This window comes from Ylistrum balloti, unplaced genomic scaffold (genome assembly GCF_031769215.1).
Source record: "Ylistrum balloti isolate Yb309-2 unplaced genomic scaffold, AGI_CSIRO_Ybal_v1 Utg369756, whole genome shotgun sequence".
NCBI lineage: Eukaryota > Metazoa > Mollusca > Bivalvia > Pectinida > Pectinidae > Ylistrum > Ylistrum balloti.
Genome location: NW_026781957.1, coordinates 1,452,814 through 1,470,417, shown reverse-complemented (window position 1 = coordinate 1,470,417; position 17,604 = coordinate 1,452,814). Strand labels below are relative to the sequence as shown.

General features: G+C 37.9%; 1 protein-coding gene across 1 annotated transcript in view; it reads right to left on the bottom strand.

The window, feature by feature from the left end:
• Positions 1 to 17,604, bottom strand: part of LOC132543467 (A disintegrin and metalloproteinase with thrombospondin motifs 9-like) — a 153,980-nt gene that overhangs the window by 37,635 nt on the left and 98,741 nt on the right. Inside the window, exons 7-11 of the mRNA XM_060206969.1 lie at positions 14,622 to 14,662; positions 7,330 to 7,435; positions 4,387 to 4,533; positions 3,764 to 3,920; positions 3,337 to 3,447 (exon numbers count right to left, since the gene is read on the bottom strand). Coding sequence (XP_060062952.1) covers positions 3,337 to 3,447; positions 3,764 to 3,920; positions 4,387 to 4,533; positions 7,330 to 7,435; positions 14,622 to 14,662 — 562 coding nt within the window. The remainder of the gene's footprint in view (positions 1 to 3,336; positions 3,448 to 3,763; positions 3,921 to 4,386; positions 4,534 to 7,329; positions 7,436 to 14,621; positions 14,663 to 17,604) is intronic.

Sequence of the window (17,604 nt, the reverse complement as noted above, 5' to 3'; positions counted from 1 at the left end):
CCACAAATTCTACGAGTAGATGACCACAGGTCTTACCGACCACACCAATAGTCTAATTCTAACAACCCAACAAGTGACCGAAAGCTGTATTGAATATACTATTGGCTAAAGTCTAAATGACACTATCATTGATACGGTGAACCAGGAAATATGAAATTGTTCAGCTTAAAATTTCCACCTTTCCCTTTTAAGTGACCACAACATTGATGATAATTCTCTATCAAATTTCCCCGCTGAATACTAATAAATCCAACATAAATCGGGAAAATATTCCCACCAGAGAAAACAACTGTTTTACTCCATATTTCACCTGCAACCTGTTTTTTATAACAATATTTCACCTGTAACCTGTTTTTTATTATATTTCACCTGCAGCCTGTTTTTTATTACAATATTTCACCTGCAGCCTGTTTTTTATAACGATATTTCACCTGCAGCCTGTTTTTTATTATATTTCACCTGCAGCCTGTTTTTTATTACGATATTTCACCTTTAGCCTGTTTTTTATTATATTTCACCTACAGCCTGTTTTTTATTATATTTCACCTGCAGCCTGTTTTTTATTACGATATTTCACCTTTAGCCTGTTTTTTATTATATTTCACCTACAGCCTGTTTTTTATTATATTTCACCTGCAGCCTGTTTTTTATTATGATATTTCACCTGCAGCCTGTTTTTTATTACAATATTTCACCTGCAGCCTGTTTTTTATAACAATATTTCACCTGCAGCCTGTTTTTTATTATGATATTTCACCTGCAGCCTGTTTTTTATTACGATATTTCACCTGCAGCCTGTTTTTCATTACAATATTTCACCTGCAGCCTGTTTTTTATTACAATATTCACCTGCAGCCTGTTTTTTATAACGATATTTCACCTGCAGCCTGTTTTTTAAAACGATATTTCACCTGCAGCCTGTTTTTTATTACATTATTTCACCTGCAGCCTGTTTTTTATTACGATATTCACCGTTAGCCTGTTTTTTATTATATTTCACCTGCAGCCTGTTTTTTATAACGATATTTCACCTGCAGCCTGTTTTTTTTATTATATTTCACCTGCAGCCTGTTTTTTATTATATTTCACCTGCAGCTTGTTTTTTATTACGATATTTCACCTGCAGCCTGTTTTTTATTACGATATTTCACCTGCAGCCTGTTTTTTATAACAATATTTCACCTGCAGCTGGTTTTTTATTATATTTCACCTGCAGCCTGTTTTTTATTATATTTCACCTGCAGCCTATTTTTTATAACGATATTTCACCTGCAGCCTGTTTTTTTATTATATTTCACCTGCAGCCTGTTTTTTATTATATTTCACCTGCAGCCTGTTTTTTATTATATTTCACCTGCAGCCTGTTTTTTATAACGATATTTCACCTTTAGCCTGTTTTTTATTACGACATTTCACCTTTAGCCTGTTTTTTATTACGACATTTCACCTTTAGCCTGTTTTTTATTACGATATTTCACCTGCAGCTGGTTTTTTGCTAACAGTTCCGCTGCTTGCCATTTGATTGTGAAGTACGGTGAATGAAAGTGAAGCGTACATGTTGAGGAGAGGAATGCGGTGGGGGTGGTCAGTGATATCAGTAGAAATGTCAGGTTATAATAGATAGTAGTGTTACACATGTTAACACCAGAAGATCTGTATACACACCACTGATACCTTAACAGATAAAACTTCTGTAATCTGTTCCACATACCTGTCACCTGTTACTCCACACATTCCAGGTGGGCAAAAAAATCATTGTATTTCGATTATAATTAAAACGCGTTAAATTTTCTTTCCCTCTTGAAGATCATGATTTGACTATAAAACAAGAGAAGCTGTCAATATCACCACTCCATGCCATATCAATACACAGCCCATTAATCTATCATAAGTCAATTACAATAACGAATTCCACCTACAACCGATCATGTACACCTTTTCCTGTCACCTGTCAAGTCATCAAGTCCTTACAGTCACATCCTCTGTCAACATTTCCGATACACATGCTCATCACTCTTTTAGTGTGTCTTGTACAAATGTATCTATAATGAATACATATTAAGTATGTTGCTTGCCCCACTTTCACCACTATCAATGTAAAAATCCTCACATCATCACAGACTTATTGTTGACCTCATTCTCGATACTGACCCTTCTTTTAATTTGCATTCGCTATAAATATAAAATTATCTGTAATTTTGTGTTTTACTCTAAATATGGATCAATCTCTAGTTTCTTTTGCTCAAAAAACCCTCCCTTCTCTGTTTTTTGTTCTATTTTAAATGCCTTGCTCTAGCTAAATATGGAACTCTTCTTGACTCTGTGTTTTAATTTGCAGTGATAGTTCAATGAGCAAAGATTTCCCCCTTTGCTGTGACTACTGAACCCTCTCCCTGTCTCCTTGCTTTTAACACAGACCCTTCCTCCAACTTACTTTGAATACAGAACCCTCCCTCACACTGTTCTGTACACCTTTCCCTGTCACCTGTTTTAACACAGACATTCCTCCAAGTCCTTACAGTTTTTGCACATCCTCTGTCAACATTTCCGATACACATGCTCATCACTCTTTTAGTGTGTCTTGCTAACACAGATGTTCTATTATGAATACATATTCACACTGTTTTTGCTGTGACCCACTTTCCCACTCCTTGCTTTTAACACAGACCCTTCCTCCAACTTACTTTGATACAGACTTACACTGTTTTTGCTGTGACTACTGAACTCTCCCTGTCTCCTTGCTTTTAACACAGCATTCCTATAAATATAAAATTACACTGTTTTTTTGTGTTCCCTTCTCCTTGCTTTTAACACAGACCCTTCCTCCAACTTACTTTGAACAAACCCTCCCTTCTCTGTTTTTGCTGTGACTCTATTCCCTGAACACAGCCTTGTTCCAGCTAAATACAGAACCCTCCCTCACACTGTTTTTGCTGTGTGTTTTAACTTCCCTGCTCCTGCTTTTAACACAGTTCCTCTAACTAACTTTGCAAAGATTTCTCACACTGTTTTTGCTGTGACTACTGAACTCTCCCTGTCTCCTTGCTTTTAACACAGACCCTTCCTCCAACTTACTTTGAATACAGAACCCTCCCTCACACTGTTTTTGCTGTGACTACTGAACTCTCCCTGTCTCCTTGCTTTTAACACAGACCCTTCCTCCAACTTACTTTGAATACAGAACCCTCCCTCACTTTGCATTATGTCTACAAATATAAAATCATCCCTATAACCTTGCTACTATTATCATAACAGAATCCTTTTTTACATTGCATTTTCTTTGACTACAGACCCCTTCCTCACAATATTTTCACTTGAAATGGCCACTTCCCTCACCTTATTGATCCCACAGGAAGTGCCGTCTGCCCAGGGCATATGTAGGGTACGACATCCCTTCCTCTTGTTCCTCCCATCTGTGCACCACAATCTCTTGCATTCCGTTTCAAGCTGCATGAAAAGATATCTAGAACTACAAGGTGAACAATGACAATTTTCATCCCTTTTGTTTTGGAATAAGACACTTTATCAACCATAGACTTGACCATTCTTTTTTAAGCCGTAAATTGTTAATTTGACTAATATATACTTGTACTGTATAGACATCCATTTTCTAAATAAAGTTGAACTTTGTTATTTTCAAAGTCAGCAGGATGTTGGAAAACTTTGATCCATCAGAGATGAAATACTTTGAATTAAACTAGCTATTTATAAAAGTTTGAGATAACGAGATTCAACCGTACTTTACCTGGGATATGCATCATACCTTATCATACGGACATTTTTTGTAGCCACGGCCAAACATAAGTTCACACTGTGTGTTGATATCATACATCTGACCTGGAGCGATGGCCTGGACCCGTGAAAAAGGGAAGCGACTCCGCCTGCGAGGTCTGTCCAGCAGACATTCGGCGGAACCTGCACTGCACGATCAAAAGGGTATGTCGTCAGGCAACTATGTAGATTTACATATTTAATGTAAACAAAGCTCAGATATTATTTATCATAAATCGTACAATGTCAAAAAACTATCTCTTCTGTCTGTCATTACTGCCAACTGAAGTTATCTTTACCTCTGACACTGATCTATCAATCTTAAACGTAACATCACAACTGAAAATTCATACTGCACAAATATTGATAAATACTTTTATGCCTAGGTGATGTCAATTTCTTTTCTGTTTTTTTCTTTATCACTTTGGTGTAAATGATGATGTTTTGGTACTGTGATGTGTAAGTAATGCTTTTAATTTGATGCTTTACTGATATTGAGATCATTTCTCAATGTTTGTATGACATTGTGGTGGTACTTACTCAATGAAGCGTGTAAGGTACTTACTCAATGAAGCGTGTAAGGTACTTACTCAATGAAGCGTGTAAGGTACTTACTCAATGAAGCGGGTAAGAAGGGCAGCACTACACCTTGACCACGACCATGCACTGGTGTTGTGGTCGAGGGTGGGGGACATCACATGATCTGTTTTGTCCTTCAGGTAGTCTTTGCATTTTGAGTTATCATCATGAGGTAAATTGAATCTGTAAGAGATAAGCAATCATATTTTCCTTCATAAGCCTCACAGCTGCATATATTGAGGAGTAATCTTTATTTGAAAAAATAAAACACAAAAATATTTTCAAAAACTATAAAAAAAATATATTTATATATTTACTAACTTTCTCCTTGCTTGCTTCTTTTTTTTCAAACTTTTGAAGTGGATGATGTTATTTTAAACCCAAACTACAATCCAATCAGCAATATGTATAGAACACATTTCATTCTTTGAAAATAATAATGAGCGAATCCAGTTTTTTGTCATCATAAAAGAGAAATATTTAAAATAAATGAGATTATTTGTGACAATACATGAATGATCATAAAAGAGAAATATTTAAAATAAATGAGATTATTTGTGACATTACATGTATGATATTAAAGTACAGGTCATACCCTCCATGTTACTGCTAATCTGTTTCAATCTGACGCACTTTCGACAAAACCAGTTGTGAAGGACAGAAAAACTAAATAATATTGACTTTTAAATCATTTAAAAGGTCACTTAAATAGGAAATATTAGTATATATTGTGTTTTAATTGAGACTTAATCCATCTTTAAATGTTTCATTCTATTAAATCTCCTTTTGTAATTTAATATGAAATATTTTTCATTGCTGATGGCATTCACGGAGCTCTTTAGACGTATTGTGTTGGTCCGTGTTGTAAATCGAGGAGAAGATGGAATACGGGTAGCATAATGGGTGGTATTAAAAAACAGTTGAGGGAGGGTCCTGGAGGGCGGGGCGTTGTAGCACTGTGTGCCAACTCGACCCCCTGGGGAAGTCAACATCCACCTGTTTAGGTAAACGGCCCCAGACAATGGGGAAAGCCTTGTATTTACAAGTAGAAGGTAAATATCAAGGTGTTGGACAATGGTCTAAAGGTGTTGGGAATATGTCCCCGGGTGAACTAGGCAGTGATGACAATAACGTCATTATATATCACTAATTCAATTAGCCAAAAGCACATTCCAGCACATCATTCTCTAAATTCTTGTTAGGTTACAAAATCTACCAAACACTGTAACTCTTGAAGCCTTTTCCTTATTCTATTTGCCAATAGCCTACAAAATTCTTGAAGAATTTCAACATTTCTTAAACAAACAAACAATCAATATTTCTGTGGACAGAGTATGATGCTAATCAGACATACTAAGAACAGTACCTACCCTCAGTAAGTAGACAGAGTGGAGGTCTGGAGATAAGAAATTCTTCTGACTGAGGTTTGTGTTAACACAATGAATCACTGACTCACCTCCTAAGGTGACAGGATTACCACTAAATGGACCGTAATCTCCACCTGGTCAACACCCCTACTGACCCAAAGATGGTCAAACTTATAACCACTTATATGCTAACAGTGTTCCATTGGAAACCTTCCCTAAGACCTTTACAAATTCCCTCCTGAACCCTGATCCCATCCTCATCTCTGTCTATAGAGTACTGAGAGAATTCCTCCAGAACCCTGATCCCATCCTCATCTCTGTCTATAGAGTACTGAGAGAATTCCTCCAGAACCCTGATCCCATCCTCATCTCTGTCTATAGAGTACTGAGAGAATTCCTCCAGAACCCTGATCCCATCATCTTCTCTGTCTATAGAGTACTGAGAGAATTCCTCCAGAACCCTGATCCCATCCTCTTCTCTGTCTATAGAGTACTGAGAGAATTCCTCCAGAACCCTGATCCCATCATCTTCTCTGTCTATAGAGTACTGAGAGAATTCCTCCAGAACCCTGATCCCATCATCTTCTCTGTCTATAGAGTACTGAGAGAATTCCTCCAGAACCCTGATCCCATCATCTCTCTGTCTATAGAGTACTGAGAGAATTCCTCCAGAACCCTGATCCCATCCTCATCTCTGTCTATAGAGTACTGAGAGAATTCCTCCAGAACCCTGATCCCATCCTCATCTCTGTCTATAGAACTGATCCCATCATCCTCTCTGTCTAGAGAATTCCTCCAGAACCCTGATCCCATCATCATCTCTGTCTATAGAGTACTGAGAGAATTCCTCCAGAACCCTGATCCCATCATCTTCTCTGTCTATAGAGTACTTAGACTCATAACTAAATACAGAAAATATCCCTTGTGAACCCTTCAGTATCCCTTCTGAACCCTTCAGTATCCCTTGTGAACCCTTCAGTATCCCTTGTGAACCCTTCAGTATCCCTTGTGAACCCTTCAGTATCCCTTGTGAACCCTGAACCCTTCAGTATCCCTTGTGAACCCTTCAGTATCCCTTGTGAACCCTTCAGTATCCCTTCTGAACCCTTCAGTATCCCTTGTGAACCCTTCAGTATCCCTTGTGAATCCTTCAGTATCCCTTGTGAACCCTTCAGTATCCCTTGTGAACCCTTCAGTATCCCTTCTGAACCCTTCAATAAATCTACCTATGGCACAACTAAAAAGAATCTGTAATATTGCATGGTCAGGTGTCAAGCATGGAAATGACCTTAAAGGATACTGAGTAAAACATACAAAAAATAATAATAAAAAAAAGAAATGAAATGTGCTTAGCTTGTCTGCCTTGATAAAGTTAAACAAGTGTAGAATATTTACTGTGTGATGTCCCACATTAGATTTTGGTTCTCTCTTCTGTGATAGTGATGATGTGCACTACAACGCTTTACAAAGAGTGTATGTTTTCACACGTGCATTAATGCTGTCATTGTTCCAAAACTGTTGTCATGGCAACCGATGGTGAAAAAGGTCCCTTGCTTCACATAACAAGCAGATTGTGGGTGTTGAGTAGTTACAACACACTTCCTATACTTACACATGTCCGAGTTCGTGAGCAATTGTGTACGCTGCGCTGATGCCGTTGTCTTCTATAATGGAGCAGCTTCTTAATGGATCACAAACAGTTCCTAACTCTGCTAAACCTAAACACAAAACACAGAATCTCAGACATGTATTTAATCAAGGTTAAATAATGAGAAAATCTCACGGTGACAAAATCTTATATCAGGTGTCTGAAGAAACTTGTGACACCACAATAACAGAATCTCTGGAGTAAACCGACTCCAGGATCTATTGCAAAATTTATTGCCATTTGTTACAAATATGAAAACAAAAGTATGGTTAGAGTCAGTCTCAATAAGTGGCACAAACTTAGGTTTGATCATAAACAGAATCCTACTTTTTAAACTGTCTAAGGTAACCAACTGCATGGAATACTCCACAAAACAACAGGGACATGGACAGCCTTGGACAATGACCTGTGTATTATTGTCTTACAACGTGAAATCAGAAAAATGTAAAAAAAAAAAAAACTGTCTAAGTCTCCTATTATCTGGCAACACATCACCAAAATACTTTTTTATATAAAATGTCAGTGACCTTGCCCAGGGTCAAATTTTGATGACCTAGAAAAGCATAACCTAACACTTCTATCCTACTGCAGTGGTCAGTGTCACAACCTCCAAAATACACAGTGGTCATTTATCAACACTCTGGTATCTGATTGGTCAGCATTCTTTCACAAATATAGATAATATATTAAAGTCTTAATAGGTTATTCAAGAAATTGTCATTTTCAATGAGTTCTGTAAAGACTACAATGACTGATGCTTTAAAAATATAAATGTATAGATATAATTTAAAGTCAAACATCATGAAACAAAATATGTAGCAGACAGGACTGTGATGAAGGATACCTGGTCCATTTCTGGTGTCCAGTTACCCGAGTCAATAACTGCTGAGGCAGTGAGGTGTGATGGGAGACTGTTTTCACAGAAAACATGGCTGTGTGTTACAGCTTGAGTGTCGACCAGTGTATATGGGTAGCCCTAACTGCCAAGGTAGATGTCATTAACTCCATCATTATACCTGAGGTATACAGGACCCCAGTGACCATCTGATGTGACATCCAGACACTCCTCTCAGTCTGTAGCCATCATACAATCTACACTAGACTATCAATTTCCTTGTAAAAACCTAGAACCATCAGCAACACTTAATCTCTACCCCTCCTATTACTGTATGTATATCTATACCCTATCCCTCTACCCCTACTACTGTATGTACATCTGTACTCTATACCTCTACCCCTACTGTATGTATATCTGTACCCTATACCTCTACACCTACTGTGTGTATATCTGTACCCTATACCTCTACACCTACTGTATGTATATCTGTACTCTATACCTCTACCCCTACTGTATGTATATCTGTACCTTATACCTCTACCTCTACTACTGTATGTATATCTGTACTCTATACCTCTACCCCTACTACTGTATGTATATCTGTACCCTATACCTCTACCCCTACTGTATGTATATCTGTACCCTATACCTCTACCCCTACTACTGTATGTATATCTGTACCCTATACCTCTACCTCTACTACTGTATGTATATCTGTACCCTATACCTCTACCCCTACTACTGTATGTATATCTGTACCCTATACCTCTACCTGTATGTATATCTACTACTGTATGTATATCTGTACACTATACCTCTACTACTGTATGTATATCTGTACCCTATACCTCTACCCCTACTACTGTATGTATATCTGTACCCTATACCTCTACCCCTACTACTGTATGTATATCTGTACCCTATACCTCTACCCCTACTGTATGTATATCTGTACCCTATACCTCTACCCCTACTGTATGTATATCTGTACCTTATACCTCTACACCTACTGTATGTATATCTGTACCCTATACCTCTACCCCTACTACTGTATGTATATCTGTACCCTATACCTCTACCCCTACTGTATGTATATCTGTATATCTGTACCCTATACCTCTACTGTACCTACTATACTGTATGTATATCTGTACCCTATACCTCTACCCCTACTACTGTATGTATATCTGTACCCTATACCTCTACCTCTACTACTGTATGTATATCTGTACCCTATACCTCTACCCCTACTACTGTATGTATATCTGTACCCTATACCTCTACCCCTACTCTATGTATATCTGTACCCTATACCTCTACCCCTACTACTGTATGTATATCTGTATACTATACCTCTACCCCTACTGTATGTATATCTGTACCCTATACCTCTACCTCTACTACTGTATGTATATCTGTACCCTATACCTCTACTACTGTATGTATATCTGTACCCTATACCTCTACCCCTACTACTGTATGTATATCTGTACCCTATACCTCTACCCCGACTGTATGTATATCTGTACCCAATACCTCTACCCCTACTGTATGTATATCTGTACCCAATACCTCTACCCCTACTACTGTATGTATATCTGTACCCTATACCTCTACCCCTACTACTGTATGTATATCTGTACCCTATACCTCTACCCCTACTACTGTATGTATATCTGTACCCTATACCTCTACCCCTACTACTGTATGTATATCTGTACCCAATACCTCTACCCCTACTACTGTATGTATATCTGTACCCTATACCTCTACTGTACCCTATACCTCTACCCCTACTACTGTATGTATATCTGTACCCAATACCTCTACCCCTACTGTATGTATATCTGTACCCTATACCTCTACCCCTACAACTGTATCAGTCTGGACTAACATGGAGGAAGCTGTACCATCTTGTAATACAGATGTTTAACATCCTGGTAAAGAATTCTGCCATAAACACTGCATCCATCAAAGTATTAAGTACATCATCTTAAGTCAGAAATCTCCTTCCAGCATACAGATGTTCAGTGCAGCATGAAGTCTAACCTAACATCTGATCCAGTTCTATAGACATGCACTAAAACAGTTCTGCTTGATGTTCAGTCGCATCAGGCCCCTTAAAACTACTCATCAGACTCTTCAGCCCCTAAGTACCTAACATATTGCTTACCTTCTGTCCTCTCAGGCCCTTCAGTACCTAAAACTACATTTCTATCTGGGCCTTCACACCTGTCTGACCAGATTCTGATGACTATAATGTGACCAGATTCTGATGACCATACTGTGATCAGATTCTGATGACCATACTGTGACAAGATTCTGATGACCATACTGTGACCAGATTCTGATGACCATACTGTGATCAGATTCTGATGACCATACTGTGACAAGATTCTGACGACCATACTGTGACCAGATTCTGATGGCCATACTGTGACCAGATTCTGATGACCATACTTTAACTAAATTCTGACGACCATACTGTGACCAGATTCTGATGACCATACTGTGACCAGATTCTGATGACCATACTGTGACCAGATTCTGACGACCATACTGTGACCAGATTTTGATGACCATACTGTGACCAGATGACCATACTGTGACCAGATTTTGATGACCATACTGTGACCAGATTCTGATGACCATACTGTGACTAAATTCTGACGACCATACTGTGACCAGATTCTGATGACCATACTGTGACCAGATTCTGACGACCATACTGTGACCAGATTTTGATGACCATACTGTGACCAGATTCTGACGACCATACTGTGACCAGATTTTGATGACCATACTGTGACCAGATTCTGATGACCATACTGTGACTAAATTCTGACGACCATACTGTGACCAGATTCTGATGACCATACTCTGACTAAATTCTGACAACCATACTGTGACCAGATTCTGATGACCATACTGTGACCAGCTTTCAATAACTCGTGTGGCTAGACTTTTTACAATGAAATACATTTCAGAGAATACAGCTGTCATCTTTGCCACTAGTAAATCAAAGTCCTTTCTATTAACTGATTCATGGATATGGTTAAAAACAGTTGAAGCTTTGATATTAAGAATTGCAGTAATGAAAAAGCAATGAAAACAAGACACCCTCATTGACCAAAATGCCTGTGTGACCTGACCTTCTGTATTTTATATCCATCTTTACATTTGATAAAGTTCAAAGGTCATTTGTATTTTTGGGCATTGTTATAGAAACAGTGGACATTTTGATGACAGTTACAGATCACCTGTAGAACCATCCTTTGTCCAGCTGGTTACAGTGATGTTCTTTTGACAATTGCTGTCATTGTGAAATATCAAACGTGGTCTGCCGAACACCCAGCCATCAAAGGACAACACTGGTGCTGAGAAAAAAAATGCTTCTTTTCCATTATCTATTAACATGAAAATGTACACAGAGCAGAGAGGAAAAAACCCAGGCAACACACCTTTCTCTCCTCCACTACCAACAGGCATCAAACGAAGCTACGTCGGGCAGGAAAACGTTTAAATTGGTGTCATCTTGTTGAGATATCTTGTGTCAATAAAATATGATTGCCCTATTTCTAAGAAGAATAAGTGATTTTAGATACCACACACTGCTTTTGATGATAAAATCATACTGCAATTTATCACCTTGAAGTGGGCTCTATTGCTGACATAATCGTTCAATGATAACCATTTTTTTAATGTAACAGTTTGACTGTAATGCTGGGTGTTTCTATGTACAGCTCTGGACTGTGAAGTAGGGCTGATGGGAGATAGGGTCCGCTCAAGGTCAAAGTTCAAGTGCGAGTGTCAAGTTTTTGATTAGATAATGCTACAAGCTGTTTTGTCTGTACCAAGTCTAAATCAGTTCCCCAGCCCCAAAAAGACATTTGTCTATAGAAACAGCAAGATTAAGTACGTAATTTGAATTGTTTTATGAGGGTTTTTTTTTCAAGACACATACCGAGGTATTAGGGATGTTACGTCAGTAGAAGACATTACGTCAACATACCTATCAGGTAGGCATATCCTTCAAAGCTTATCCAAACGTACATGACTGACATCAAACACAACACACAACAATAGAGTAGGGCAGATTTTTCTCACTGTCAGAAACAGGTTACATCTGGTGAAAAGACCTAAAACCCTCACAAAACCACTTGTTACTGAAATACAGCAATCTAGTGTCTCTTTACCCTATACAAGGGTATACCACCCAGTGTGTGCTTCCTGAAAATACTCTCAGCTGATATGTGTATAGTATGTATTTAAATCTGTGTTGGAAGGCCCCATTTTTTCCATCAGAAAACGACCATCTGTTATCATTGGTGGTTCAACAGAGGTGAGCAAGGTCTGTATAAATGTCTGTCTCACCACCTTCAATATCTCACTACTGGACTTTTGGGAATCTCACCACCTTCAATATCTCACTTGTGGACTGTGGGGAATCTCACCACCTTCAATATCTCACTATAGATGTGGACTTTGGGCAATCTCACCACCTTCAATATCTCACTACTGGACTTTTGGGAATCTCACCACCTTCAATATCTCACTTGTGGACTGTGGGGAATCTCACCACCTTCAATATCTCACTACTGGACTGTGGGGAATCTCACCACCTTCAATATCACACTACTGGACTTTGGGGAATCTCACCACCTTCAATATCTCACTACTGGACTGTGGGGAATCTCACCACCTTCAATATCACACTACTGGACTTTGGGGAATCTCACCACCTTCAATATCTCACTATACATGTGGACTTTGGGGAATCCAGTTATACTTAAATCACCGGTCACACAGGGTTACTCTATATCTGTATACTGGTCACACAGGGTTACTCTATATCTGTATACTGGTCACACAGGGTTACCCTATATCTGTATATTGGTCACACAAGGTTACCCCTATATCTGTATACTGGTCACACTGGTTACCCCTATATCTGTATACTGGTCACACAAGGTTACCCCTATATCTGTATACTGGTCACACTGGGTTACCCCTATATCTGTATACTGGTCACACTGGGTTACCCCTATATCTGTATACTGGACACACAGGGTTGTCCCTATATCTGTATACTGGTCACACAGGGTTACCCCTATATCTGTATACTGGTCACACAGGGTTACCCCTATATCTGTATACTGGTCACACAGGGTTACCCTATATCTATATACTGGTCACACAGGGTTATTCTATATCTGTATACTGGTCACACAGGGTTACCCCTATATCTGTATACTGGACACACAGGTTAATTCCTATATCTGTATACTGGTCACACAGGGTTACTCCTATATCTGTATACTGGACACACAGGTTTATTCCTATATCTGTATACTGGTCACACAGGGTTACCCCTATATCTGTATACTGGTCACACAGGGTTACCCCTATATCTGTTACCCCTATATCTGTATACTGGTCACACAGGGTTACCCCTATATCTGTATACTGGTCACACAGGGTTACCCCTATATCTGTATACTGGTCACACTGGGTTACCCCTATATCTGTATACTGGTCACACTGGGTTACCCCTATATCTGTATACTGGACACACAGGGTTGTCCCTATATCTGTATACTGGTCACACAGGGTTACCCCTATATCTGTATACTGGTCACACAGGGTTACCCCTATATCTGTATACTGGTCACACAGGGTTACCCTATATCTGTATACTGGTCACACAGGGTTATTCTATATCTGTATACTGGTCACACAGGGTTACCCCTATATCTGTATACTGGACACACAGGTTTATTCCTATATCTGTATACTGGTCACACAGGGTTACCCCTATATCTGTATACTGGTCACACAGGGTTACCCCTATATCTGTATACTGGTCACACAGGGTTACCCCTATATCTGTATACTGGTCACACAGGGTTATTCTATATCTGTATACTGGTCACTCAGGGTTACCCCTATATCTGTATACTGGTCACACAGGGTTACCCCTATATCTGTATACTGGTCACACAGGGTTACCCCTATATCTGTATACTGGTCACACAGGGTTACCCCTATATCTGTATACTGGTCACACAGGGTTACCCCTATATCTGTATACTGGTCACACAGGGTTACCCCTATATCTGTATACTGGTCACACAGGGTTACCCCTATATCTGTATATTGGTCACACAGAGATATTATGTACATATGATTTGCCCAGGTATTTGTTCAATGATAACACTAAACAGATTTTATCATGCAAAAAATAGATTGCAGATCGATGAAGAATTAATGAAACAAAACTTATATCTTTATCAGAGGTTTGTTATAAAATTTTGATGGTGGTATTTTCTCTGTACAAGCACGTGCTATGCTGATCTGTTAGATCTATTTTGAGAAAATCGGTATCAAGAAATGATAATAAATATCTTACTATACTTACCTAAGGTATCACATTTTTGAGGGGATCTACAGATATCCTGTCTGAAAATAAACAGAGAAATCCCGTTATTTGTGCAGTATACGATAGCATCACACAGTTAACATGAATGGGCTAACATGGCTGGCTCATGGTTATCTGAAAACCTACATGATTCTATACTGATTGGCAAAAGCAGCAAAACGATATATATATTTCCAATGATTGAAAACATGATAAAGTTGAAATTCAAAATCATGCAAATTATGTATTAACACTTAAGAAGGTATTCCATATCATGATTCCGAGGAGATAAAATATGACTTTATATCAAGCGAAATGTATATGAAATATTCCTGGAGATATCAAACATGTTCATATTATGTAATGTTTTATGGGGATCGCCATAGTAAACTCTAGACGATACAGTAGGTATGTGTAACAATTCTGGGTGGAGGAATGGAATAGCATGGGGATGATTGGATAATGATCCTGGTTGGCTGGAGTGGAGGGATGGAACAGTGGGACTATATTGTAGTATGTGACTATTGTAGTATGTGACTATATTGTAGTATGTGACTTTTGTAGTATGTGACTATATTGTAGTATGTGACTATTGTAGTATGTGACTATTGAAGTATGTGACTATTGTAGTATTTGACTATTATAGTATGTGACTATTGTAGTATGTGACTATTGTAGTATTTGACTTTATTGAAGTATGTGACTATATTGTAGTATGTGACTATATTGTAGTATGTGACTATTGTAGTATTTGACTTTATTGAAGTTTGTGACTATTGTAGTATGTGACTATATTGTAGTATGTGACTATTGTAGTATTTGACTTTATTGAAGTATGTGACTATATTGTAGTATGTGACTATTGTAGTATTTGACTTTATTGAAGTATGTGACTATTGTAGTATTTGACTATATTGTAGTATGTGACTATTGTAGTATTTGACTATATTGAAGTATGTGACTATTGTAGTATGTGACTATTATAGTATGTGACTATTGTAGTATGTGACTATATTGTAGTATGTGACTATTATAGTATGTGACTATATTGTAGTATGTGACTATATTGAAGTATGTGACTATTGTAGTATTTGACTATTATAGTATGTGACTATATTGTAGTATGTGACAATTGTAGTATGTGACTATATTGTAGTATGTGACTATATTGTAGTATGTGACTATTGTAGTATTTGACTTTATTGAAGTGTGACTATATTGTAGTATGTGACTATATTGTAGTATGTGACTATTATAGTATGTGACTATTGTAGTATGTGACTATTGTAGTATGTGACTATATTATAGTATGTGACTATATTGTAGTATGTGACTATATTGTAGTATGTGACTATTGTAGTATGTGACTATATTATAGTATGTAACTATATTGTAGTATGTGACTATTATAGTATGTGACTATATTGTAGTATGTGTAAATATATCTTTACAGTGAATGAAATGATACTATATTTATACCACAATAAGATCCAGATATTTGGCCAGTTGTTACAATTAGCCGAGGTTTGTGTACATTTTTACCATGGATCGGTCAGTAATTCATTCAAGAAACCTATAAAGGCTTTATTAAAACCAGGTGTGTGGTTGAGAAGACAAGCATGTTTATGAGATGACCTTTGATGACCTTGGAATGATCTTATTGCACTGGCCTTTTACAGCTTCCCAAACAATAACATGCCTCCTGCCTGTGTGTTCAGAAGCAAGCTTCTTAGAGCTGAGGTTGTTAAACCAAAGGAAGGTAATTTCCCTATGTTGAACTATGAGACTGAAATTATCGATATTCAATTAAAAAACCTAACTGCTTTTTGTGACTTAAAGCTAGAGAAATTTCTCTACAATGTCTTATATACAAACTACATTAGAAAATTTTATGTCGACAAACTGCGGTGAAAGTCAACAAATGTGGACATGGATGAATATTACTCCACCTCAGTGACTGTGAACCAATCACAGACCATGGTGGTGACTGTGAACCAATCACAGACCATGGTGGTGACTGTGAACCAATCACAGACCATGGTGGTGACTGTGAACCAATCACAGACCATGGTGGTGACCGTGAACCAATCACAGACCATGGTGGTGACTGTGAACCAATCACAGACCATGGAGGTGACTATGAACCTATCACAGACCAACCACATTGTTGACAATGAACCAATCACAAATAACCTTGGTGATTGTGAACCAATCACAGGCCACGTAGGTGACAATAAACCGATTACAGACACCTTTGATGAATGTACCAATGATATAATTTGATGGGTAAGAATGGTTATTGTCAACATTTGATAAACAAGAGCTGTAACCAACAGCACAGACAAGCAAAGCAATTTTTCAACATTTGACAGGGTGACTAATATATGCATCACAAATTTTTCAGCTATAGAAATTTAGAATTAAATTTGGCAAAAGAGTTGCCCCATCACACTTCCTATTGTCACTGTCAGAAGTCAACTGGTACATTTCAACCCTAAAAACTCAATACACAGCTCTGGAATTGAAAAACAGACTGAAGAGTCATCTAAGATTTACAAATCCTGTGACTTAGTTGTGACACAATATTACCATTTGAAAAACACCGGTGTGCTACAGTAAGTGAGGCCATGAAAGACATCCTCAATAGATGATATCTCTGTGAATGTAAAGATTATCTCCCATTTAGATCCCATCTCTGCCCTTCATTCACAAAAGAAATGACAAAAATTTAATACAAAATTCAGCAAAGTTAAGAGATTTGAATGTAGAATAATATTTGCTGATGTGAGAATTTGCAAGATAGGAGCTATTTACATTATAACCCAAAACACGGATATTAGGGTCACTCAGTGTATTGTGTCACTGTTGAATAGTACTGCTCGGCCATTAAAGTTAAACTGACCTTTCAACTACGCTGTCCTGATCAAAGGAGGACAATACAATGTATGAAGAAAATCCTGTTCACAACATGAACTTATTTATA